This window comes from Cydia fagiglandana, chromosome 11 (genome assembly GCF_963556715.1).
Source record: "Cydia fagiglandana chromosome 11, ilCydFagi1.1, whole genome shotgun sequence".
Taxonomy (NCBI): domain Eukaryota; kingdom Metazoa; phylum Arthropoda; class Insecta; order Lepidoptera; family Tortricidae; genus Cydia; species Cydia fagiglandana.
Genome location: NC_085942.1, coordinates 10,612,941 through 10,637,714, shown reverse-complemented (window position 1 = coordinate 10,637,714; position 24,774 = coordinate 10,612,941). Strand labels below are relative to the sequence as shown.

At 38.0% G+C, this 24,774-nt stretch overlaps 3 protein-coding genes across 3 annotated transcripts in view; all 3 read left to right on the top strand.

Annotated features, from left to right (window-relative positions):
- LOC134668991 (multifunctional methyltransferase subunit TRM112-like protein) overlaps positions 1-24,774 on the top strand; it is a 246,289-nt gene that overhangs the window by 114,972 nt on the left and 106,543 nt on the right. The window lies entirely within an intron of this gene.
- LOC134668538 (lipase 3-like) lies at positions 3,257-7,839 on the top strand. The gene is made up of 5 exons (XM_063525986.1): positions 3,257-3,440; positions 5,469-5,673; positions 6,064-6,434; positions 6,813-6,971; positions 7,450-7,839. The coding sequence occupies exons 1-5, from the start codon at positions 3,294-3,296 to the stop codon at positions 7,837-7,839; spliced, it is 1,272 nt and encodes a 423-aa protein (XP_063382056.1). The 5' UTR covers positions 3,257-3,293.
- Positions 12,661-22,566, top strand: LOC134668976 (lipase 3-like). Its single transcript, XM_063526490.1, has 5 exons — positions 12,661-12,814; positions 13,405-13,609; positions 14,051-14,421; positions 16,219-16,377; positions 22,166-22,566. The coding sequence occupies exons 1-5, from the start codon at positions 12,662-12,664 to the stop codon at positions 22,553-22,555; spliced, it is 1,278 nt and encodes a 425-aa protein (XP_063382560.1). The 5' UTR covers position 12,661; the 3' UTR covers positions 22,556-22,566.

The following is a 24,774-nucleotide window of genomic DNA, read 5'->3' as shown; positions in this document are numbered from 1 at the left end:
GAGCCTTCAGCATCCCGCCAGGCGGGCCCTCGGTCCCTAGTTGCTTTTCGCTTACGCATTTTCTGGCTAGTAGCGCATAGCAAGCACTGGCTCTTAAATGTGTTCATCAAGGTGGGGCAAAAAGAGATAATATGACTTATGTGGTTTTATTTGTTTACATTATTTTAAATGAACTGACTATAGGCTATAATTATTTTATTCACATATTACAATAATACATTATGCCTTAAAACTTGAAAGAAAAGTTTTAATAAAATAAAAATAAAACAATAGATTTTATATGGCAAAGCTACAATCGTATCATCAAATCTAGGAACAGACATATTACTTTGGTTAATGTTTAATTTTACTGTATACTGTCTTTTAAAAATGGTACTTGCTTCTGATCATGTAATAAACTACTGTTAGCCTTTACCATAGAATAAATAATAGTACTATGTACAGAAGACTCACTCTAACAAAACGCGTCTGTTACGATCAGCACAGATATGGCCGCTAGGTGGGGACAGCGCCACACGCGGCTTATGGCTTTACCCAAAATTGGGGTGGAACGGATGTACTTTTACCTACCTGTAGCAAAGCGTAGAATTCGCGGAGTGAGCCACGCCTACCTTTACACACTAACGCATAATTTTCGAACAGGACGTAACAGGTCTTTGTAAAACTAATACTTAGATTAATCTTTTGCATAGGTGCTAAACTAAATAAATGAAATTAGTTCCGATACAATTAATTTTTGCAGTCACATTAGCTTTCTTTATTTATTTTCGATTTCCCGTGGAAAAATGTATGTAATAACGCTTTAATTCTACATTTAACTTTGTTTATTTAAAAATAAAAGATCTTACTTGTATAAAGCTATGTTATTATTTTATACTGGAGTTGCTAAGTTACCATTATGATAACTTTACTGAACTTCATTCACTTGCACTGCACTTTCCCCCTGCTTTAAAAGCGTAGGTCTCTACAGGGAGAATTATTCACTCAGTGTCAGGATTTATGGATGGATGGGTATCGTCTTGGGTCGTCCTATTCTGCTTTCGTCACGCATTCTACATTGAAAGCCACCGACGATTGTGACGAATGTAGAATGGGTGACGAAATCAGAATAGGACTAATTCAAGAACTTCACGAGAAGCGAATGTGACGACCCAAGAGGGTACCGATACCGATGTATCTCAAAATAGTTCATTTCATATTTCAATTTTCCAATCATAGAAAAAAAAACTGAAGCGTTTGATTGTTTTGCATCTTATTAAACCATTTTACGAGTAAAAAAATGATATGATGAATCATGCAATTAAATCTTATTATCGTATCGTGGTCGGACCCTTCATAGTTCCTGATTCTTCTTATACTTTAATTATATTTAAATCTGTTCAACTATCAATTGCTATCAGTTAATTTGCTGATTGATACCCATGTGAGTATTTTGATAAAAAAACCACTTATTATCTTTTATAATCCTTTGTAAAAACAGGTGTACCTTAAGGGAAAGTACCTTACCTAATGATTCCTACTTCCTTGATGATTCGTCCCTGAATCGCTGACAAACTTCGGTTTTGTACCATATAGAAAGATGACTTCGTATCTTTCTGTACGCTAGTACTATTATATATTCTGGGAATCTACCTAGTTATCAACAACTATTTCGATCCAAAAAGATAACTGACGAATACTATCACCAGAGAAATACAGTTTCATTCTCTCTGCCTATGCTCAGTGGATACCGTAAACTGGGGTTATTGTTGAAATTAACCCCAGTTTACCGGTAGCTAAGTGAATTTTACCAAAATATAACTATACGTAGTCATCGAAGAGATTTAATTGCACTATCGACTTCATGTCAGTCTAAAATCCTTCCCAATAACCAACGTCCTCATGTCTACTACCTACTACTGACCACCGGGAAGGTAAGTACGAGTATATACATTTACCTCAGATAAATGGATATTCTAGATTGAAATATAGAATTTAGAATTACTTTTCTGAAAAAAAAAACATCAGTCGATTAAGGACAGCGGTAGAGAAAGGCGCTCTTATCGCTAATCAGCAATCTCTTCCAGGCAACCTTTGTATAGCAGAATCAGATAATATTGTTCAAAAAGAGGTCCGTGTTGCAAATTTGTGTAAACTTACTTCAATATAAACTACAATGAAATTACAGTAAATAAATATATACCTACACCTATACCTACTCGTATACTTATTAGGAAATAAACACAAAAATAAAATTATAATTTATTAGTTATTTTGATTAGTACCTAATCATAACAATTGGCCTGATGACAAATTTTGAAATCCCTTTTAATATTGTCGGTACACTTGTATTGGTTCCGAAAAACACAATATTTTAGCTATAATCATAAGATTTAACATAAATAATTGCATTTTATTATAGCTAGTTTAAACCTCGCGCGAAAACGCCCCGCACGCCATTTGTGACGTCATAAATTAGTTGGTGGTAGGGTGGTAGACATTGTTTACATACTTACAGTTACGAATTCCCCTTGAATACGAATGATATTGTTAATTCAGCACCATATATTACGATTAGGGATGATAAATACATTACAAAAATTGTTCACAATAAGTCATTTTACACAAAGACTCTCACACGGTAGCAATTTAAGATGTAAATTTTGAGTGAAAATCACCGAGCGCCGGTTTTACTTTTCAATTTTTATTTTTTTCTAGTTACGACAGCCAACATGGCAATGATAGTTCAGCCAAATAATAAAAAAAGATTTTTTGTGAAATATCGTATTATTCAGCATTTTATTTATATGTATAATAACAAATAAATATTTACTTTATATCGTGTAATAATATTTTTTGGACGTAATAAATATTTAGTGGCGAAAAAATATTTTTCTTGAACCTCCAAACTCTTTGGTGAGGTCGTAATGGATTACAGTCAATGAGGTTGTCTATGTTGCTCTAAGAAATATGTCATGCATTGATGACGTCAATCCTTAGCTCGCTTCTGATTCGCGTTCCAGTCAAAATGGCCGATTGTAGAATTTTGCAGTTTTATTTTATTGAATATATTAATAATCCTAATGTTTATACTGAGATTGGGCCATTTTTTAGAATCGTATTTACATATATGTTTCGTTGAAACCATTATTTCCATGATTCTTTGTTACTGTCATCACGCCAATTACGTGTCCATAAATCATTGATTTACCTACCCTTAACACTTATCTCAGCAAATCCTTATATCAGTTAAGTTTCCGCATAAAAACGTCGACGTATTACTCAGGTGTCCATGATTTCCTTCGCTTGCCACCATGTGGTTAGGACTCCTGCTGTGCGCTGGCGCCGTCTTGGTGGCCAAGGCCTCGCCCCACGCAGCCGATATAGAACAGCTCATTAATGATGAGCGGTTTATCGGAAGGATCTCGGATAATATTTATGAAGATGCTAGACTAGATGTGGTAAGTGATTAAATAATAGCAGATTGTTAACCAAGGGATGAAAGGCACTCGTATCTGCCGATATAGTTTGGCGCTCGAAGGCAGTGAGAGCGCCAATAGTCGGAGGCTGATATGATGCCTTTCACCCGAGTTAAACACTCTACTTTTCATTTCGAATACGAGGAAAGTAAAATGCATGTGTTTTTTTAAACATGAGTAAGTGTACCTACATTTTTACAGTGTTTTTTGAGGGTACCTACTTTCAAATAACAATTTAGGCCAAAGTATCGTTATTATGGAATGGGGAGTCAAATATCATAATGAAAATTGTATAACAAATCCATTTAATCCAGTACCCAAATTTAAATTGCTTATCGCAAAAAAAAAATTAATCGTACTTGGAACCTAAAATGCTTTAGTGTAGAATCGTATTATTTTCTGCCACTCTATACCGGGTGTGGCCTGTAACATGAGCAAATAATTAAAACATAGATTGTACTCCTCAAACGGTGACACTTTTGTTCAACAACTTTTAAAAATTATGAAGTATTTAGACTCCCTATTTTTCATACAAAATAAATATTATCTTCAATGGACGCCATAGCCACGCCATAATCATTGTGATTGACGTTGCTTGTCACGCCTTAAACATAACAGAATTCGCAATACATTGCGTCTTAGAATAAACTTTAAAGTGTATTAAAAATCAAACCACAAGTTATTTTTAAAAGTCGCTGAACAAATGTTGGTTTGTATGAGGAGTACAGCCTACAGTTAAATTTTTTGCTCATATTACAGGGCCCAGTTTTATAAAGTTACAGGTTACAAGAGTACCTACAGGCTACAGGCACCTGTAATGCACTGTGAACGGCTACAGGTGTTTTATAAATACACATAGATAATTACAGTTGTAAAGAACCACGGTCAATCTCGATTACATGTGAAATCTACAGGTGTAAAGGATATCACTATTTAAAAAAAAAACGTCTGACATAGATACTCTGCGCTCCACTAAATGTTGTGTTATTGTTTGCTGTTAAATACTAATTATTGAAAAAATGGCCAGAAATGAAGGAAAAATCGAGTGGTTGAGAGCGGTGTTCGATGCCAAGGATATACCTTTCGGGCCGTTTTCAGATTCAGATTAAGTTAGATTTAATGAAATATTTACCTAATAAGTAAATAAGTACTGTTTCACATTACATAAAAATATATCGTTTCGGTAGTGGCTCAAAGATAAGTACGCTGTGTATCTAAAATATACTTTACCATAATGTGAATGCACTATACTTAAATAAAGAGACGAATGCTAATAAATCAACGACAAATATCGGCACCAATCCCTTTCCGATAAAACGAATCATCAATAAAATCAATATCAAACATATTGTCACTTTATTTCCTATATATTTCAGATACGAGTACATTAACAAAAACTGATAAGTTCAGTGCATGGAAAAGTATGCATGCCCTGGCGCAATCTTTGGCGTTGGTGCCTAACAATAAAGAGTAAAGTTTAAAATCTCTCAGAAAATGAATAATTTTAATTAAAATTAAGAATTACAAGCGAAAGAGCGAATCAGAGACACTACAAGTAGCTGCTCTTGTGCTGTTAGAGGACTCAAGACGTATGTCAGTTTTTGTTACAAGTGTACCAATCTACACTTGTAATTTACAATATTTTTATAAAACGCTTGTTCGATTATGAGTTTAAAACTATTAAACTCCCATATTTTCGTCTATGGTTGAGCTACAGGCACTTGTACCTGTAACCTGTAAAATTGTAACACAGTACTTTTATAAAACGCAAATTGTAAAAAAACGGAGCAAGTGTTGCCAGTAAACGCCGGTAAACTTGTAACTTGTAACTTTATAAAACTGGGCCCAGGCCACACCCGGTATATCCGGTCATATATACCCAGTATCTGGTATCCGGCCAAACAACTATCCGTTATCCGTTGTATCTCTAATAATATAATAGGTATTTGATTGTAGCCGCGCGCGTAAGTCTTCGGCGGTCAAAAGGTTAAACATCTGTATTTTTTTTAGCCTGAGCTGATCACGAAGTACCGGTATCCCGTGGAGATCCACCATGTTGTAACCAGCGATGGTTACATCCTCACCATACATCGCATCCCACACGGACGCGATCAGAACAACGACCCCAGCGTCAAGAAACCCGTTATCTTCTTGATGCACGGCCTGCTGTCTTCTTCAGCTGACTGGGTTTTGATGGGACCGGGTTGTGCATTGGGTAGGTAACTTGAATCAGAAAACTCAATAAGGCCTTTTGAGTCAAGAAAGTTTATCATTTAAGTAGCACAGTGTTAAAGTAATTAGTACCGAGCTACTAACAATGGCGATGTATGCAGCTCGGGTGCGCGCGATCCACCCCTCGCACCCCGCACGATTTCACGCGCACGCCTTGTCTAGACGGTTTCGTCGAATGACTGTATTGTGTAAGTAGGTATCGTGTTAAAATAACACTTGCACTGCGTGCGCTATGAAAATCGTTGCAGACTTTTCTTGGTCCAACTTTACCTACGTCTATCCTGCTGATCCTGAATCACAAATAGCACTATTCTCAAATGTTTAATATTGTCAAGAGTTCACATGATTTGACATTAACTTGGTTTTTCTACAGGGTATATACTGGCTGAAGCTGGCTATGACGTTTGGATGGGAAATGCCCGTGGCAACTACTATTCCCGGGAGCATCTCAGTCTTCGCCCAGACGCTCTGCTCAATACCGACTTCTGGGACTTCTCTTGGGATGAAATAGGGAACATTGACTTGCCCACTATGATCGACTTTGCATTGCAACGCACTGGCCAGGAAAGGCTTCACTATATCGGACACTCCCAAGGAACTACTGCGTTCTTCGTGATGGCTTCGCTCCGGCCGGATTACAACCAGAAAATCATTTCTATGCACGCCATGGCTCCGGTAGCGTACTTGGCGAACAGTGGCAATCTGCTGTTAAAAGCTCTTGCTCAATTTACAAGCCCACTTGACGTAAGTTTATAGTTAACTATATAAATAGAACTATTAGGTGTCAGCACTAGAACCCATAGTGTAAATTTAATTTGCGTTCTGTCTATTTTTGTATGGGATTTTGAACAGCGCGCCAAGCGGGACGTTTTGGAAACTCAAAATCCCATACCTACTTATTGACACTTAACGCAAACGCATACGTCACGTCACGCTAAAATCGAATGTTTACACTAGGGGGACCTAGGGGTACTGATTTGTTTGAGACAGTTGAGGTCACGCACACATCATGCCACGTACTGATAGCGGGATTTTAAAGTTAGGTTCTTCTATCGTAACATTCGTAACATTAGGATGTAGGTAGCACACGTAAAACTAACTTATCAATTTTACCTTTTTCAGAGTCTGGCTCGTCTTATAGGTATGGGCGAATTCTTGCCTAACAATGCAATCATGACTTGGGCCGGCCAAGCGTTGTGTATGGAGGAGGCCGCTTTCCAACAGATGTGCAGCAACATCTTGTTCCTTGTAGGAGGCTGGAATGAGGGTCAACATAATTCGGTATATACTTCAATTTCTTTTTATTCAATCGTGATAATAATCCAGTCGCCATTAGATATATCGGAATGGCCAATGCACTCTCAAATATCTGAACACGCCTCTATTGTCAAGGTGAGGCGCTAGAGTGCTTGTTCAGTTCAGATACTTTTGAGCACCTCAAACGCTCAGATATATCTGATGGCGACTGTTCAAGAAGTGGATAAATATAATTAAGTAGCTACCTATACTTAAATAGACCAACCAATTTAATACACTAGACTTACCTACCCCTATCTAGAGTGTATTGGCCAATTGGCCAATCGAAATAATACCTATAATAAATAGAAAAAAATCCTCAGTTACACAAATGTTCCAATTCAATTGTTTTAAAAACATGACATTATAAAAGTCCGTGATATTATAATATTGTATAATGTTTTTGATCTACTCTAATTTAAGGACTAGGCTTTTATCTCTATAGTGTTTATCTGATTTCCAGACAATGCTTCCCGTCAAGCTCGGCCACACTCCCGCGGGTTCCTCCGTGAGGCAAATTGCTCATTACGGCCAAAGCATCGCAGATAAGTCATTCAAGCGCTACGACCACGGCCTTTTGAGAAATAGGAGACTATACGGCAGCTACAGGGCGCCTGCTTATGACCTATCCAAGATCACAACTCCGGTGTTCCTCCACTACTCAGCTTCTGATCCTATGGCGCATGTAAACGACGTGGACAGGCTATTTATGGAACTCGGCAGACCTGTAGGAAAATTTATGATTAGTGATCGGGCCTTTAGCCACTTAGACTTCATGTGGGCGATCGATGCGAAGACACTTCTTTATGATCGAATTATAAACCTTATCCAGGCAATGGAAGTCAATAGTTAAAAGTCAAAATTAGCAAAGCATATTGCTGTATCCAAGAGTTTTTAAATGAGAACTAAATGTTCAAGTTTAGTCTACTAGCCCTAAGATCCTCTGTACACATGAAATGCAATAAAATATACGAGTATGAGTATAGTTTGAATGAGAATTCCGATTTGAAGATTTAGTCAAATGATTTTTTATGATATCTAGCAATGGCTACCTACCTACCTATTATGGAGAAGAAAAGATTTTTAGGCTACGTTCACACGGCGACTATTCGATTCGATATTTTCTCGCATAGAAAAAAAATATTGAAAAAAAAAACATAGAAAGAAATGCGAGAAAATATCGAATCGAATAGTCGCCGTGTGAACGTAATTAACCTTCCAGTAGCAGTGATTCATTAAATGGATCGTGATGCGTATTTTGTAGAGATGCAACGGATAGTTGTTTGGCCGGATACCGGATATTCGGCCTAACTATCGCCCGAATATTCGGCGGCCGGATACCGGTGGAACAATACCTACATTTTGGATGTTCAGGTCGTATTGTGAAGGATTTGATCTATTTCGGCTATTTCATGGTGAACGTTCGCGCGGACTCATTTCTGTTCTGGGTTCGAAATTAGTGCGCGTGAAAGTGAGTGGCATGTTTAAATTGTTTTAAAATAACAAACGGGTACGATTAAGAGCGTGACTGTTTCTTAGATCCAATTTGTTTACTTCGAAATCTAGCAATGTTACTATCCGGTATCTGGTCGGTTAGTAGGTGACTATCCGGTATCCGGCCGGATATTAAAATAATGGCCGGATAGGCCTGATACCGGAAAGTACCCGAATATCCGGTGCATCTCTAGTATTTTGTTCTGATTTTTAGCATAGGTATCTATCTTTTGTCGAAATTAAATAGATCAATGGCCTTACCATTGTACCTTGGGGACAGGAAGAATCGGACGAAGGTATATTAATTAATTGCGTTAGTTAATTACTTACAGGGCTGATTTATTAATCTTAATCTTCCGCTCATCGCTTTGACTTTACTTACCCTATCCTCTTGACAGAATTATATTTACACTTAGTAGCATTGCTATTATGTGAAATATCATCACAACATTGAGAAAATCTCGTATCTCACACTGCACCTGAAAGTTGAAAGGCAGTAGCCCTGTATGCATCCCATATTTTCTTTTGATTGACAGAACAAGATACGAGTTTGTTTCATAGTAATGCCGATATGTCAATAAACAAAGAAGTGGACTTCAGTACCTATTTGTGTTAAAATTTTATTATTCTACCCTAACCTAGCAATGCACGCACGAGAACTTTCCAAAGTTGCGAAACTTTCCACATGAGAAATTCTCGGTAACTTCTGAGAATGTTCTCGAGAACGAGAATTTATTTATTTATCGTAGTTTATACCATGAATATTTACGATAGTTTAGGTGTAGTCCTTACCCCCAGAAAATTCCGACTTTTGGTCGTCCGCTTCCGGTCAGAAAAATGTATGACGGCCCGGCCAAACGGTCAGACTTAGGTGGGGGGTGCTCGACCAAATGTCATAGACGGACCCTGGCAGTTTTTGACGCCGCCATTTTTTTTCAATATGGCCGACTCTTTTTTTTACTTTTTTAATTTTGTCCTAGCGCGCTGAAATTTTGGTCACGGGTCCCCTAGATACGTATGAAAAAAATTTTTTTGGAAAAATGCTACAATTGCGGGAAAACTGGCCACTTTTATTTTGTATGGCAACTTTTAAACGATGCGTGATAGGTGGGGGGTGCTCGACCAAATGTCATAGAGGGCCCCGAGACAAAATAAACTGCATTAAAAAAATAAAATGGCCGATTTTTTTTTTTTTCAAGTTGGTCCGAGCGCGCTGAGATTTGGCATGGCGGGAGACAGACGCCTCTAGATTCTATAGAACAAAAAAAAATTTTGGAAAAAATTGTCGAAAGTCGAAATGTTCTCTGAAATACAGTGAGAATTTAAGCAACTTATTGGTAAACTTATCACATCAACAAAATAGCTAACTGTAATAGACAATAATATATGCATAATAACATTTAGTTTTAAGTTATGCCTATTTAAACTTTATTTCAAGTATATTCTCTTGTTTAAACAATAATTTCCATGTTGCAGGAATGTTCTGAGAACATTCTCGAGAACGTTTCCGCTTTTTGGGAATGTTCTTCAATTTGTACATTGCTACCCTAACCTAACCTAATCTAGATGTCCTAGTCTTAATAGTTATTTGTTTTATAAGGGGGTAAAGTTGTTGTTTAACCGCTCGTGCTAATATTGATACCCGAGTAAGCGAAATATTGATATACGAGCGTAGCGAGTGGTTCGAAAAATTGAATCTTGAGCGTTGCGAGGGTTTCAAAGCACGAGGGTTAAACAAAATTTGCCCCCGAGTGAAACACAAAATTTTTCACCACACCAACCCGAAGCATTAGGTATTAAATGTGAAATATCAAACAAATACAAACCAAATCAAATCCAAATGAATGTTATTAAATATTTTTCATCCAAAATCATCATTTAAAAGTCAATTCTGCCAGCAAACATAAGAAAACAACTCAAAATTTGCAATTGATTACTTTGCCTCACATGTGAATTAAATGCAACGTTGCTATCAATTTTTGAAGTGCAAAGTAAGCCTTTCCGAGCTGGTGTGGTGAAAAAAAATTTGTTACGGGAAATTATAGAGGTACCCACATATTACCATACAGAAAAAACCGGGCAAGTGCGAGTCGAAGGGTTCCGTACCATAATGCAAAAAAAAACCAAAAAAAGCAAAAAAAAAACGGTCACCCATCCAAGTACTGACCACTCCCGACGTTGCTTAACTTTGGTCTTTTATTCTGTTTTTAGTATTTGTTGTTATAGCGGCAACAGAAATACATCATCTGTGAAAATTTCAACTGTCTAGCTATCACGGTTCGTGAGATACAGCCTGGTGACAGACAGACGGACGGACGGACGGACGGACGGACGGACGGACGGACGGACAGCGAAGTCTTAGTAACAGGGTTTTACCCTTTGGGTACGGAACCCTAAAAAATACATACATACATCAGTTTTAGTACCAAAACGAGTACTATTTTTGTAGTCGATTTTGAAACGACCATCGATAAGTTTAATGCTCAACATGTCAGCTATTATTATAACCGGGTTAGTCGGAACTTTATTTTCAACTCCTGTTGCTTTCAATATGTATTCATCATCATCATCATCATCATCTCAGCCTATATACGTCCCACTGCTGGGCACAGGCCTCCTCTCAAGCGCGAGAGGGCTTGGGCTATAGTCCCCACGCTAGCCCAATGCGGATTGGGGACTTCACATACACCTTTGAATTTCTTCGCAGATGTATGCAGGTTTCCTCACGATGTTTTCCTTCACCGAAAAGCGACTGGTAAATATCAAATGATATTTCGTACATAAGTTCCGAAAAACTCATTGGTACGAGCCGGGGTTTGAACCCGCGACCTCCGGATTGCAAGTCGCACGCTCTTACCGCTAGGCCACCAGCGCTCTTCAATCAATATGTATTACTTGTAAATTATTTTATCAATACAATTTTCGTGAGTTGCGATAGGTACAAGAGAATTCTAGTATCAAGTAGCGGTGCTGATAATTCCGCTACTCGATGCTAGATGTCGACTGCGAAAATAATAGTCGTTTTGGTACAAAAACTGATGTATGGAGTGAGCACTCTATTCTTACTAGATATATTTCTCTATGATATAACGCAATAAAGGATTTAAGTATTGGGATTTGTCTTCTGCTAAAATAGAGTCAACTGTGCACATTTAGCCCGGATACATAACGGATAATAAATGGTATTTAGTACATAAGTTTCGAAAAATTCTTGGTTAAGTAGGACTTAGTGCTTACGTACTTACGTAGTAGGTATTTTCCATCGTACAAACGTGTCTTGCCAGTTCAGTCAGTCTCAGTACAATAAGTAAGTACTGAAGTAGCATGACAAATACGAACATTTCCGAGAAAATATGATGAAAATCAATTATGCACTACCCACATTTGTATTTCAAATTTATGGATTTAAAATAAAATACGAAAACACGTACAAAACAGTACAAAATACTTATATTATTAAACATCATAAAAAACCGAGGAGCGTGTGTATTCCAGTATAACTAATTCATAGTCTATGAAAAACAAAAATATGGGCAAGGACCATAACCTATAGGTTAGTCCATGATATGGGTAAGGGCATTTATTCGGTCACATTAATCCTATAAAAACACGTTACAATTACAAATCACTCCAGGTAACTTAAAAAAATCGGGTATTTACTCGGGTATATAATACGTAATAGGTATATATAACAGATAATTAAAAAAGAAACTCGACCGTTACTACCTTTATTTATTATTTATTTATTTGAAACTTTATTGCACAAAAGAATAACTTAATGTACAAAAGGCGAACGTAATGCTTTACATCTACAACCTAGTGATCATATACCTACAAATAAAATGTTTGAAAACTATAACCTACGGATTTTAATGTACCAGAACCTTCTCCTAAAAATATTACACTCATGCTTACCTAGATCATTTCAAGAGTGAAAGAAAAAATAAACCTACTTAGTTTTCAATTAGTCGGGCAAAAAACAATCTTAGCACAAAGTATTAAAAGTTTATTTCATAAATGACGTGATATTGTGATTAAAAAATATCTAACACATCTATCAAACTTAATGTTCAATTACAGTTACTTATTGCTATCTTATTTGCGAAAATTATATCTTTATCTGATATCTAAAACAGTATAAATGCTGTGATTTTTTTAATTATCTAGATCGCGTCGTTGCCATGTTGGCTAAGGTTTTCGTGTTGTGCGTGGCGGTGGTAAGCGCGGCAGCAAGCCGTTTACCTGATGCCGAAGAGTTGGAGCTGCTTATAAAATCGAGTGATATTGGTTCTAGACTATCTGATAACATCCTCGAAGATGCTCGTCTGGATGTGGTGAGTTTTGAATTTGGTTCTTAGGTTCCATTAAACAGGAGCTTTCCTTACCTACTTTGGCGGGTATAATTTACTTGTCGTATGCTGGCTTTGGATTTTAACATATATGTACCTCAGTGGCGGCGCGTCAAACATATCATATAGGCAAACCGGGGCTAATTTGGCTTATATATTTCATTTACATCTCTGCTCAAACTTCCAAAAACAGGCAAGCCGGTGGGAATCGGCTTTTATGGACGCGCCGCCACTGATGTACCTACTAGTTAGAACTATATGTAGAAACCAACATTTTAAGTTGTTACCTATGCTGTAACATTTAAACAACTCCTAAAGTCTTAACTTAATTAATGAGGGCCTATAGGGCTAAGATATTCAGTTTTTTTATCATCTGTCATCATGTCACGTTCTAACATGTTAATGTAAGTGCGAAAGTGACGCATGACAAGTGATAAAAATGCGGCCATGATACCGCCGCTGAATGCCTACTCGTAAAGTTTTGGTTTATGAGTATAAACCTCAGGATCTTCCCCGACTAGTGTATGACTAGGTAGGGTTTTATCTTAAAAACTAACTCTATCGAACTGTTTCAGCCCGGACTGATTAAAAAGTATGGGTATCCCTTGGAAATCCATACACTAACGACTAGTGATGGTTATATCCTAAATATGCACCGAATTCCACACGGTCGGGATCAGAATACCGACCCTAATGTTAAGAGGCCGGTTGTTTTCTTGATGCATGGGCTACTTTCATCTTCGGCTGATTGGGTATTGATGGGACCTGGAACTGCATTTGGTAAGTAGAATAGTAGGTATTTTTCTTAGTTTTCCTACAAAAAATCAAATTGTATAAAAAATCAAGCATTCGGCTCTTAGCGCCACTTGCACCATCCCACTAGCCCGGGGTTAACCGGGTAAACCTCGAGTTACCATTATTACCAGTACAATCTGACACTGGGTTAACAATTTAACCGGTTGATCAAGGGGTGGTTTGGTGCAAGTGGTGCTTAACGAAGTAAACATTAAAAAAATATTCGTATCCTTGAAATAACTTGAACATATTCATATATATGTATCATAAATTAGGATTTTCAATTTTAATCTTGAGAGTTGCTCGATATAGCATTGAACGTTAGTCCCATAGGTATTTGGGCATTTAGGTACTTCACCATTTTCTCTTTTCTAAATCAGAAAATCGGATTACTTAATAGTAATTGTATTGTTATGTTTGTTTCAGGTTATCTCTTGGCCGAAGCCGGCTACGATGTCTGGATGGGCAACGCTCGCGGGAACACGTATTCGCGCGAGCACATCAGTCTTCGTCCTGACGCCATCTTCAACACTGATTACTGGGAATTCTCTTGGGATGAGATCGGAAACATTGACTGCCCTGCGATGATCGACTACATACTAGCACACACTGGCAACGACAGACTTCACTACATTGGTCACTCCCAAGGAACTACCACTTTCTTCGTCATGGGCTCACTTCGACCTGATTACAACGCGAAGATAATTTCCATGCACGCTTTAGCTCCTTCTGCGTATTTTGCCAACAGCCAAAACCTCTTATTGAGAGCTATTGCTCAATTTACCAATCCACTAGACGTGAGTTACATTCACTTTCTTTATTTTGCTCATGGTGAAAACACAAAGTATTTTTAGGGTTCCGTACCTCAAAAGGAAAAAACGGAACCCTTATAGGATCACTCGTGCGTCTGTCTGTCCGTCCGTCTGTCACAGCCAATTTGCTCCGAAACTACTGGACCAATTAAGTTGAAATTTGGTACACATATGTAAGTCTCTGACCCAAAGACGAATATGTAACGTCAACAAATGAATTTTAAACATAAGGGCTACTTTTGGGGGGTAAATGATAAAATTTAAAAACAAAGTTCTGCAAACTATATCGTGTTATATATCAAACGAAAGAGCTCATTGTAAGAATCTCAAATATATTTTTTTTATAAATTTATGATAAAAAGTTTAGAAGTTATTCAAGAAAATAGACAAAAAATGACCATTCCCCCCCCCTCTATCTCCGAAACTACAGGGTCTAAAATTCTGAAAAAAATACACAAAATAGTCCTTTACCTAAAAATGACAGGAAAACCTATTAGAAATCTACAGTCAAGCGTGAGTCGGATTTAAGAACAAAAATGCGGTTTAGGTTTCTTAGGGACACAGCCGCAATGGTTTAAGTGAAACGTGATGTAGACAGCTATCGCGAAGGCCCTAGGCTGATATCCGCATAAGGCCGAAGGCCCGAAGCGTCCCGAAGAGGCGTGGCATTCCAACTCACGCTTGAAGCTAACTTCAAGCGTAAATCTGAATGACGACAAAAAATGCGACTATAGTTAGACCGTAAAAAGTCTGCAGCGATTTTGATAGCCCACGCAGTGCAAGTGTCATATTAAACGTCAAACTTCTATGAAATTATGACGTATTAATAACACTTACACTGCGTGGGTTATCAAATCCGCTGCAGACTTTTATTGGTGTGACTATAGGCTGTATCTGGCACACAGCCGCATTGGTACAAGTGTAGTACTGATTGATTAGGTTACTATTGTTACGTATTTTAAAAAGCACTATACAGGGTGGCCAAAAAATTAACTAAGTGTATTCCCGGGGTCTCTATTGTTTGCCAAATAGTTTTAAGTCATAATGTATTGTTTGTCCGAATTTTCGTTAGTCATAATTGGTTTTTCTCAGAAACGCGTAACTTTTCAGGATTGCCATAAAACAAACCTAACCTAACCTAACCTATCTATAGAATAACCTTAGGAAAATCCTGAAAAGTTAACGGTTTCAGTTTTATGACTAACGATTATATGACAAACAATACATTATGACTTAAAACTTTATGGGAAACAAAGGGACCCCGTATTCCCGTTGCCAACGTGCAACCCCGAAATTGCAAGGAAAAATTTGCCTGTTTCATACATTTTGACTGGTCCGTTTTCTATGGGAGGATACATTTTTTTCGCGATTTCGGGGTTGGTCCCATAGTAAAAGTTGTAAAGCTCATTACAATCCGAAAACCTCCCCGGCTACGGGAATGCACTTATAGCGCGACCCGTCGTCGGACGCTCCGAGCTATCAGCCCTAGGCGGAGCTCGGTCTTCAGTCTTCGCATTTGGACACTTGTACTACTGATCGGCATTTAATCTTCCTATCTAAGCTACTTTGCATAGTTGCAGAGATATAAGCCACCACACCAGAAAACTTCTTTGATTGACCCATTCGGGTTTTTCAAGACGTTTCACTCACGTCACGTTTCATGTACAATAAAAATTGTTGAAAATTGTGTGATGTACGGAACCCTTGAAACGCGAGTCCGAACTCGCACTTGACCAGTTTTTTTGTATACATTACGCGTAATACTAATTTCTGATCTTTCAGAGTCTGGCTCGTATTATTGGTTTGGGTGAATTCATGCCCAACAATCTCATCATGGCATGGGCTGGCCAGGCCCTGTGTATGGATGAAGTGATTTTCCAACCGATATGCTCCAACATTCTGTTCCTTCTGGGTGGATGGAACGAGGCACAGCATAATGCGGTAAGACGTCGATAGATTCCTACCGACAGTTCTCAGATATTTTTTTTGTGTAGGTACAACTGTGGGTACGACTTTGCAAACGTAGTCTTTTATCGTGTTATGTTCAATTCTCCTCTCCTCTTCCCCCCGGACCGCCATAAGGTGTACATGTGCATTAGTCCCCGTGTTAATTTATTTTTCGAATTTTTAATATTTAATTAAAATAAATTCTAAATTAATTCGTGCGAGTTACTAGGAGCGCATAAGTTCCACAGTGCGCGCCTTGTTTGGTAACGCCTTTTGCGGGGTCGCCCCCCGCGGCGATCATCTGCGTGCGCGTGTGTTTTCTACGCTGCAGCGACCTCCACGATCCTGTTGTCCTGGTACTTTGTGCTACAAGATCCCGCCCCTCTCGGTAAGAGCCTGCGCATCTATCTGCTACGTCACATTTGCTACGCCATCGCTCCTACGTCACATCTACTACGCCGTAGCGGCTACGCCACATCTACGTCATCTACTACGCTGAGTTGCCACGGATTAAACTGCGCGCCACTTCTGTTGTCCTGGTACACTAGCCTATCTACTCCAGAGCATAGTGTTACCCTATCACTGTATTCGTATACGGCTATTGAACTCTGATACCCTAGTATTACAAACTCAAATATGAACCAAGAAAACCACGAAAACATGTCATTCGAGGACGGCGAGCAGGGGGAGAGGCACTCCTCACCCGATTACGTCACACAGCGCCAACAACGGCAGCAGAACGCGGGCGATCTGAGCTACAACGCGAGTACAACACTGGATGACTTCAGAATAGAAATGCGGCAGCTGATTTCTTTCTATACGAACCAGCAGACGGCCGAACTCAGGGAAATAAAAAACACAATGCAAGAAATAAGGCAAACTAATGTCAGCATTGAGACCTCTATCTCGGAGTTGAGTAGGCAAAATGACGAATTCCATAAAAGGCTCGACAAAATAGAACAGCAGGTGAAGGATGACGGGGAGTACATACTGTTTCTTGAAAATAGGCTGGAGGACCTGCAAGTAGGGACCCGCAAGACAAACATCGAACTAAAAAATGTACCAAAAAGAAAAAATTAGACCAAACAGGACCTGCTTGACATGTGCATGTGTCTTTGTAAGAACCTAGAATGTGTCATAAATAAATCCGATATAAAGGATGTCTACAGGGTGCGTGGGAAGAAACAGGACCAGCAAAATACACCCGTAATAATAGAAACTAACTCTGCACTATTAAAACTGGAAATTATCAAAGCAGCAAAATCATTCAATATTAGACAATCTTCAAAACTTTGTGCCAAGCACCTGGGTATTACTACGAACCCGGAAACCCCAGTATTCATCTCGGAACATCTCACCTCAAAGGGTGCCAGGTTACACTTCCTAGCCAGAGACCTGAAGAAGTCCAAAGACTATAAATACTGTTGGACGTCCTACGGCAAGGTTTATATTAGAAAGACGGACGACTCACCCATCATACTCATCAATTCCGAAAACCAAGTTCACCGCTTGTTACAAGACTGACTAGCCGAAACCGATCTCTCTTTCTATCATCTGTACGACTTACATCTGCCCCGAACCCTGGAATCGACATCACATTTTCGCTTATTTTCATGTAATTATATTCTGTGTTCACACTCGCTACACACATACTTACTCATACACACTCTAAACACTCACATACTTACACATAACTCAGTAATTGACATATATAGCTCAATTCTCTGTCCTTTAAATACTCTGTCACGCGGCAAATGCATTCCAGTCTCTACAATTTTTTGGTTACCAACACTTGTTAAAATAGTTTTTTATATGCAATACACTATACTAATAACGACGTGCTTACTCTATAACAACAATAATGTGTAACACCCTACAAGCGATGTCGGAGATAGATGACATTGAAATAGCACGAATATTCGAATGTGACTGTACGGACGAACTAATGAGGCAAATAAAAATTAATAAAAACGATTTCATTATCATTTCGCAAAATATAAGGAGCATTTACTGCAACTTTGACGACTTCACACTCACATTATCTAGCTTCACTCTTAAACCCGACGTAATTATTCTTACAGAATGTAGGCTAAACTCAAACAAAACTTTACCTCAACTAACTGACTACGATTCATATTTTACTACTTGTCAGTTAAATCAAAATGACGGAGTCGTTGCTTATGTTAAAAACTCACTAAAACACAAAGCAAAAGAAGTAAAATTAAACCAAGCATCTTGTCTTCAACTAGAGGTACTAAGCAACACTATACTATGTATATATCGATCTCCTGCATGTACTAATGCTGATAATTTTATAGACTCTCTAAAAACCCATCTTGAAACTCTAAACACAAGAAATAATGTGATAATTGCAGGTGATATAAATATAAACATAAAACCGAAGTCGCCAGAACCCCTGCATGAATTTAAAAATAGAATAAATTATTTAAATACGTTATCGACTTTTGGACTTCTAGCGGGTCACACAAAACCCACCAGGGAGAAAAATTGCCTAGATCACTTTATCTTAAAGATAGATAAAGCAAAATATGCCCCTACTATAGCTATCATAAAAACCACTATTACTGATCATTACACTACTTTTCTTACAATATCTAAAATTAAAACCACATATCCTATAAGTAAAACTAAAACTACGATTAACTTTGAAAATGCCTTAAAAAGTCTTCAAGAAAAAAACCTATCCGAACTTATGTTTTCAAACGACCCTGACGCTGTAGCAGACCGTTTGATCTACGTGCTAATCGAATCTTTAAAAGATAACACTAAAATCACAGCGATACCCAGTAAGAAGCGTATAATCAAACCGTGGATATCTCCTGGTATACTGCGTTGTATACGAAACCGTAACAACTTACAAAAAAAAGTACGTAATAATCCTGATGATGAAATTATAAAAATTACATATAAACTCGGAGTAATTAACAATGGAGCCGCCATTAACAGGCATTCCCCTCTGTCAAAAATAGGCGGCCAATGGTCAACCATATGTATGGACTGACGTTTATCTGACATGACGTACCTATACATTTGATGTGCCCCTCCCCCGCAAAAAACGGCAGACTATTTTGTACCGAAAATTTTAGACATGGCGTCTCCGTTGTTAATTACTCCGAGCATATAAACGTTATAGAAATTTTTGTAACAACCTCATAAAAAAATTAAAAAGAAAATTTGAAAGAGACCTTATTGCCAATTCAGTTCATAATAACAAGTTACTATGGAATAATATAAAAAAAATCACCTTTACAAATAAACCTAATAAAGTTCCTACAGAACTGTTAAATATCCAACCGACTCCCTCTGATTCAGCTAATTTCATCAATAAATATTTTGCTAATATCGGAAAAGAGCTCGCCCAACAAATTGTCCCAAACTCTCACGACGACCTAAATTTGTTCTTAAATCACCTGCCGGTAAAACCTGGATCATTTGCACTGTTACCTGCCACACTGGATGAGGTTAATAACACATTATTCAATCTTAAGAGTAATAGCGCGCCTGGCTGGGATAATATATCAAATAGCTATTTAAAATATGTATCTAAAGAAATCGTCCCTATCATAACACACCTGGTAAATCTTAGTTTTAGCCAAGGAATATTCCCGAAATCCTTTAAACAGTCACTAATCACACCGGTATACAAGAATGGAAACAGGGATGATGTCAGCAATTACAGACCGATATCGGTGCTACCTGCAATTTCGAAGATTGTGGAAAAACTTCTGAATACCAGACTGCTAAGTTACTTAAATAAATTCAACATTCTATCGCCATCACAATTCGGATTCAGACACGGTCTGTCTACTGAAGATGCAATAACTGCCCTTACCTCGCTCGTAGTTGATAACCTTGATAACAACAATAAGTGCTTAGCAGTCTTCTTAGATTTGAAAAAGGCTTTCGACACCGTCTCTGTTTCTATTCTCCTTCAAAAACTTCAGAAAATAGGTATAAGGGGTACACCTCTCTCTTTATTTGAAAATTACCTCACTGACAGAAAGCAACGAGTAAAACTATCACAACACACCAGTCAGGACGAGCCTGTTTCTTACGGTGTCCCTCAGGGTAGTGTCTTGGGTCCAACATTATTCCTCGTTTATATCAATGATCTCTGTGACATTAGTATTCCTAACGCAAAACTCTTCTCCTATGCTGACGATACCGCAGTTGTTTTCTCCGCTAAATCGTGGGAAGAAGTTAAAGCCAGTGCTGAGTTAGGGATGGCACAGATTGCTAAATGGTTAAGAATAAACCTTCTGACACTTAACACCGACAAAACGAAGTATATGTGCTTTAGTATTATAACTTCCTCGCAACCTTCACGAGATTTGGATCTCAGAATACACTCTGATCAATCCTGTATCGGCTCCGATTGTGGGTGCCCATCCATCGATAAAATTGCGCGAACTAAATATCTGGGAGTTTTGTTAGATGAGCACCTAAATTGGTACTCCCATATTGATCAGGTGGTTTCCAGAATTAGGAAACTTCTCTGGGTTTTTAAAACTCTGAGACACATTGTGCCAGAGAAATTAACCACGAAACAAAGGAAGTCACGTAACATCCTGAATGAAATATATACTGCGTTGGCTCAATCGATTTTAATATACTGCATACCTGTCTGGGGAGGTGCTGCTAAAAGCCGTTTCATAGAACTTGAACGTGCACAACGAGCACTTTTAAAAGTAATGTATTTAAAAAAAAATACATTCCCTACTGATCTACTATATGATATAAGTGGACTTCTATCGGTCAGGAAATTGTATATCCTTCACACTATCCTAAATAAACACAAAACTCTACCTTTCAACCCCAATTACAAAAAGAAAAGAATAATTGCTAACATAGCGTTACGTCCTAGAACTAGAACAAAATTTGCTAGCTCACAGTTCAACATACGATCGGCTCATCTTTATAATAAACTTAACAAACTTCTGGATTTCCACTCTAAATCGTACTACGAATGTAAAAAGCTCCTTCTAAACTGGTTAAAAAGTAAAACCTTTGATGAGACAGAGAATCTACTTCGTTGAAGCATTGAAGACACGCATAAACACACACACACACACACACACACCCGCGCGCGCACACGCACGCACACACACGCACGCACACACACACACGCACACACACACACACACACACACACACACAGAATACTCCTGATACCTGTTCTGTTTCTGTTAGATTGTTAATCGATCACTATTAAAACTTTGTCTAATTAAGTATAATAATAAATTATAGATTATCTCAACTAGAGACCTACCTAAATTATCTAACCTATGAGAACTGTAAATTGTAAACTTTATCTTGTCAATAACTAGAATTATATAGCTTTATTATTATTAACCTCATGTTACCTAAGGAAGAGCGGAGGCTCCCAACACAAGCTATTTTTGCTTACAGGGAGACTCCATCCCTTAGCTTATTTGTATTTTGTATAATTTATATCAACCGGTTGAAGATAAGGCACACTTTACAAATACATCCAAATTACAAAATTAAATTAAATTAAAATTACAAATAGATCCAACGAACGGAAATATTTTACAATATAGTTTTTTTATATTGATATGGCAGGGTCAATGATCTGTTTGCCATCATTAATCATTATACCAGCGTCATAGATAGGTACCAATTTACAATTCTAAGTGAATTTTGGTCTCTCGACCTGGTCATACTTCACCATAAATTAAAATCTAAGGGGACGTCAAGAGATGGGGGCAAACAAATCATAATCCATCACGTTTTGTTTCAGACAATGCTTCCAGTGAAGCTAGCCCACACTCCAGCGGGAGCTTCTACTAGGCAATTAGTACATTACGGCCAAAGTGTGAAAGACAAGACGTTCAAGCGTTTCGACCACGGAGCATTAAGAAATAGGAGAATTTACGGCACCTACAGAGCACCTGCGTACAATCTTGGAAGCATAACAGCTCCGGTCTTTATTCACTACTCTGCCTCGGACCCGTTGGCAAATATTAACGACGTACTAAGGCTATTTAGTGAACTTGGCAGACCAGTAGGTATTTTCCGAATTCCCGATCCCAACTTCAGCCATCTTGACTTTATTTGGGGAAAAGATGCCAAAACTCACGTATATGACCGGGTTATAAATCTGCTCCAATCTATGGATATACATGGTTAAACACAGGTTTTATGATATGTTTTGGGAAACGACGGCCAATTCAAAATTTGTATGTGTGGTCAAAGTTTCACGCCTATTTTTTTTATTTACCGTCTTTTCATGTTAACATAATGGTTGGCTAGACTATAACTTTTCTCTTATGGCGTCTACAAATGTCTCGAATTCGCCCAAATATTCGTGTATCTCTTACCCTGAGATGCAGAGCTACGAGTATATTTGCGCAAGTTACGGCGAAGTGTTCAATAAATTTTTATTAAGTTTTTCAAGAAAACACTCATAAGTAGGCGCTTTTTCGCCACTCAAAAGTCTATTATTGGGTGTTCTCTGTTGCCCTTGATTGCACTTATCCCACCTGATAAACCTCTTTTAAAGCCTCATTCACAAGGGTGCTTAATTTTTCAATTCGCGTTAAAAAAGCGTTTGAATGACACAAATGGATTCATGTGTATTTATCACAGATGGTGTTTATTCAAACGATGGCGGTGGCGCTTTTTATCAAGCGTTTTTTGATTCTTGACTTAAACGCATGTGCAAGGCCTGAGTGGACGCTCGAAGCGGAGTGTTCGGCGGGGCGTGCAGCGTGGCGTGGGGCTCACAAGTGATTTGAGCAGCGTGCACTAAGGCTAAGGCCGCTCCTATACGTTTGCATTTGTTTAACATGCACGCCGCACGCCCGCCCCGCTGCACGCTCTACTCAAGCGTCCACTCAGGCCTTACATAACGCATCGTTAGATAAGTCAAAGTTATAGCGTGCGAACAGATTCAAGATAAGTATATGATTAGTTGATTATCCCGATTTATCCACCCGATCTGTCATTTACGTATCCCTTATCCCAAATAGTTACATACCCTACCTACTGTAGGGCTAATATGGGCCGTGTTGCATAATAAACTACAACTAATATTACAAGCGGAACTCCTTTTCTAATAAGTGAAATTAGATGGTCGGCTCTTTATCATTAGTCACCATGCCTATCACGTTCTAACAAATATGTAATAAAGTGACGAATGGCATGACAGGTGATAACAATGCGACCATGATACCGCTAAGGTACCTTTAGTTGGCCAATAGAAGTCGTAGAACAGACCGTAGGAACCCTAAAAACTGAAACTAAGGACCAACCAATATGATGCCTAAAAATATATAAGTAACACAGGATGTTAATTTAATATCCAATACATAAACAATCAATTAATAATATTAATATTTCGTTTCTGTTTGCGGTCTCAAACATAGATCCGATGCCTCCAATAATTTCGATGAATTAAATTGTACAAAGTAGATTGCGGTTTATCGCGGGACGTGACTGAGTGACGGCGCGTCAAACACATCAATTGTGTGTAAATTGATATTAATTTGGCATTATTTTTAGGGTTCCTTAGTCAACTACGAACCCTTATAGTTTCACCATGTCCGTCAAAATCCTACTTCCCCAACACGTAAAGTTATTTTTTTCGCTTTAAGGCGTTTCAATACAAACCGTGGGCAAGCCCACGAAATTTTGTACAGGAACGTGGGTCGTGTACATAGCGTGCGCAGCAGTGGGGCTCCGGCCTAACACTACAAAGTGTATCGTTGGATAGGTATTTTAAAACGAATAAGGGTCTTCAACAAACATTTATTGATAAAGTGAATATTTTCGGAAATAACAGCTTTCTAAGAAAAAAAATCGTGCCTTCCCCTCTAACGTTTGAACCATATACAGGGTGTCCCAGAAATCGACGTCAAGCCGTAAACGGATGATAGACCAAGTCATAACAGTTATCATAAAAATACAAAAAAAAAATCCAATTCATGTTTTTTAAAAATTATGGTCACTTTAAAAATTCACTAAAAAATCCACAACCTGTAATGGTTCTTTAACTCTTGTTACTACAAATTCCATAATTTATTCTATTTTTTTTAATTATTGTGTAATCTTGAATAATTACAGGGTGTGGATTTTTTAGTGAATTTTTAAAGCGACCATAATTTTTAAAGAACATGAGTTGGATTTTTTTTTGTATTTTTATGATAACTGTTATGACTTGGTCTATCATCCGTTTACGGCTTGACGTCGAATTCTGGGACACCCTGTATGTATGTATATACGCACGTGTCTGAAAATGTACTTAAAATAAATCGTAACATGAAAACTCAATAAATACTTTCATTGAAAACTATAGCGAACATAATAAGAACATAATTTTTTAGTAAAAATAGGTATTTATGTACAAAG